Consider the following 2665-nt stretch of genomic DNA (forward strand, 5'->3'; position numbering starts at 1 on the left):
CCCAGGCCGGGCTTCACTAGGCCTCTCTGGGCCTCTCCGCGCCTGGGCCGCCCTCCACAGTCCTGCAGCTCCGCCCACCTCCGATTGCCGAGCCATCGCTGCGCCGAGCCGCCACAACGGGCCGCAGCTCTTCTTGGCCGCTGGGCCCCAGGCTTCTCCAGGCCCCGCCAGGCCTTCGTTCTTCCCGGCCGCAAGGCCGTCGGGCTCCGCCAGGCTTCGCCAGGCTTCGCCAGGCCTCGCTAGGCCCCTCCGCGCCTGGACCGCCCTCCGCGGCATCGCGGCTCCGTTCGCCGCCCCGCCCAGCCAAACCTGGCGGTCTTGCGGTCCGGCACCCGTCCTCTTCGCTCGCCTGGTGGCGCCTTAGGTTCGTTTTCCAACATAAAGACCTTCCTTCTAATTTCAATTATGGGGAGGTTCAACTTTCTGGAGGAAGCGAGAAGGAGAGAGAGAGAAGGGGAAAAAATAAATAGAGGGAGGAGATATGATGGAAGAATCAGAATTAGAATAGAGCTGGACGGGACCTTGGGGGTCTTCTAGTCCAGCCCCCTGCTCAAGCAGGAGACCCTAGGCCATTTCAGACAAGTGGCTGTCCAGTCTCTTCTTAAAAACCTCCAGTGATGGAGCATTCACCGCTTCTGAAGGCAACTTCTGTTCCACTGGTTAGTTGTCTTCACTAATAGGAAGTTTTTCCTTAATTCCAGGTTGTTTCTCTCCTTGATTAGTTTCCATCCATTGTTTCTTGTTCTGCCTTCTGATGCTTTGGAAAATAAATTGACCCCCCTCTTCTTTGTGGCAACCCCTCAAATACTGGAATGCTGCTATCATGTTCCCCCCATCCTTGGTTGTTTTCTTCCAAAGTCATGGCCCTAGAGAAAATCCTCTCAGATTAAAGTCACACGGACCACAGAAACAGGTTTCTGGCCATGTCAGGGAGACTTGCAAGTGAAAACCGGGACATGTTTTTTAGCAGGTGTTCAATGTTTGATGGGCCAGGGCTTGCAGATAGAACGGCATGCCTTTTTCAGACATTGGCCAGACAGCCACCAGAAATGTGATGTCAATCAGATGCTCAAGAGAAGAAACTTTTAACAACGTCACTATGAGGATTGACTGGCTGGAAGACTTGGTTGTCCACTTTGCCTTACCCTGTCCAGGAGATGAGGATGTTCTATGAAGAACACCTACCAAAACCTATGAAGAACACCTACCAAAACCTATGAAGAACATCTACCAAAACCTATGAAGAACATCTACCAAAACCTATGAAGAACTTCTATCAAAACCTATGAAGAACATCTACCAAAACCTACCTATGAAGAACATCTGCCAAAACCTATGAAGAACATCTAATAAAACCTATGTAGAACATCTAACAAAACCTATGAAGAACGTCTACCAAAAACCTATGAAGAACATCTAACAAAACCTATGAAGAACATCTACTAAAAACCATGAAGAACATCTACCAAAACTGTGGACTTCACGGTTGAAGTCCAACATAGAGAGGCGCCCCCTTGGAGAAGACAGGGTCCTACTCTTCACCCCCGCCTGTACAACTCACAGCAGAGACATCCTTGCCTTATAGCAAGAAGCAAAGCATAGGAAAGAGGAATAATCCTAAAACAGCCAAAATCTGCTTCTCCAAAGTCATCGCAGCGTGCTAAGAAGAGTTAGCGCTAAAGGGAAGAGATTAGAAACAGAACGACTGTACAGGGAGGGAAAATCCCCCAAAACAAAAATTTGGATTTTCAAGAAACTGGCTCCTTCACTAGCTTGAGGAAGCACCCTCCCTTAAAATAAGACGAGAAAACGTTTGGGCTGCCAACATCTTCTCAAGCTGAAGAGAGGGCAGAAGGTACCTCAAGGCCTGCCCACAGGTTCTTCACTCACATTCCTTGGGGGAAACTGGAGGGGACCTCTAGTTTTGTCAACTGATGGAGAGTCTGAAGGTCAGATCCGGAAGGTCTCTTGGGAACTCAAGCGAGCAAGACAATTGTCACACCTTTCCCTGGAGTTGCAAGGGACAGGTAAGGTCCACCAGGATGGACCAGGAGCATCCACCAGCGGTGGAGAGTTCCTCTTCAAACAGAAGACCATCCAGGGACACCTCGGGCCCTACTCTGTGTGTTTCAGAGCGGACCAAAGGCAGGCTCTCAATGCCTCAAGAAACACAAGTGCTCAGCGGAGAAGTTGGATTTGCGTTCCTTCACACTTCAGGGATTCCGTCTCTGGTGTGCAAAATTGTTTGCACTCCAGCGGCTTTGCCCATCGCCAGAGTCAGGGTGGAGGGAAGAAGGCACCAAGCTCTGGAGTTACAAGGGATGAACAAGGTCCACCAGAAGGGACCCGGAGCATCCACCAGCGGTGGAGAGAGCAAGAGTTCCTCTTCCAAGAGAAGAGCATCCAGGGACACCTCGTGCCCTACTCTGGGTTTCAGGACGTGGACTAAATGTGCAACCTTCCAGCCCCTCGGCGAGGAATGAGGGGGAAGGTCCTCGGCGGTCCTTGGGGAAGGAAAGGGGCAGACAGGTGTCACGGCTCAGACCAACCAGGCCCAGCTAACAAAACAGACGCGGGCTCATTTCCCCCCGCCCCAAGCCACCCAGCCACCCCCACTTATCCGGCAAAGACAATGAGACACCCCACCAGCCAGCCAGCCAGCCGA

The 2665-nt window shown here is 51.6% G+C and overlaps 1 protein-coding gene across 1 annotated transcript in view; it reads right to left on the minus strand.

Annotated features, from left to right (window-relative positions):
- NR6A1 (nuclear receptor subfamily 6 group A member 1) overlaps window positions 1-276 on the minus strand; it is a gene marked incomplete at its 3' end in the record, with an annotated part of 27896 nt that extends 27620 nt beyond the window's left edge. The window contains exon 1 of the mRNA XM_015829850.1: window positions 123-276. Within this exon, the coding sequence (XP_015685336.1) occupies window positions 123-276 (154 nt within the window). The remainder of the gene's footprint in view (window positions 1-122) is intronic.
- Window positions 277-2665: the final 2389 nt, after the last annotated feature.

The sequence above is a fragment of the Protobothrops mucrosquamatus genome, unplaced genomic scaffold, assembly GCF_001527695.2.
Source record: "Protobothrops mucrosquamatus isolate PMUCROS unplaced genomic scaffold, P.Mucros_1.0 scaffold7350, whole genome shotgun sequence".
Lineage (NCBI taxonomy): Eukaryota > Metazoa > Chordata > Lepidosauria > Squamata > Viperidae > Protobothrops > Protobothrops mucrosquamatus.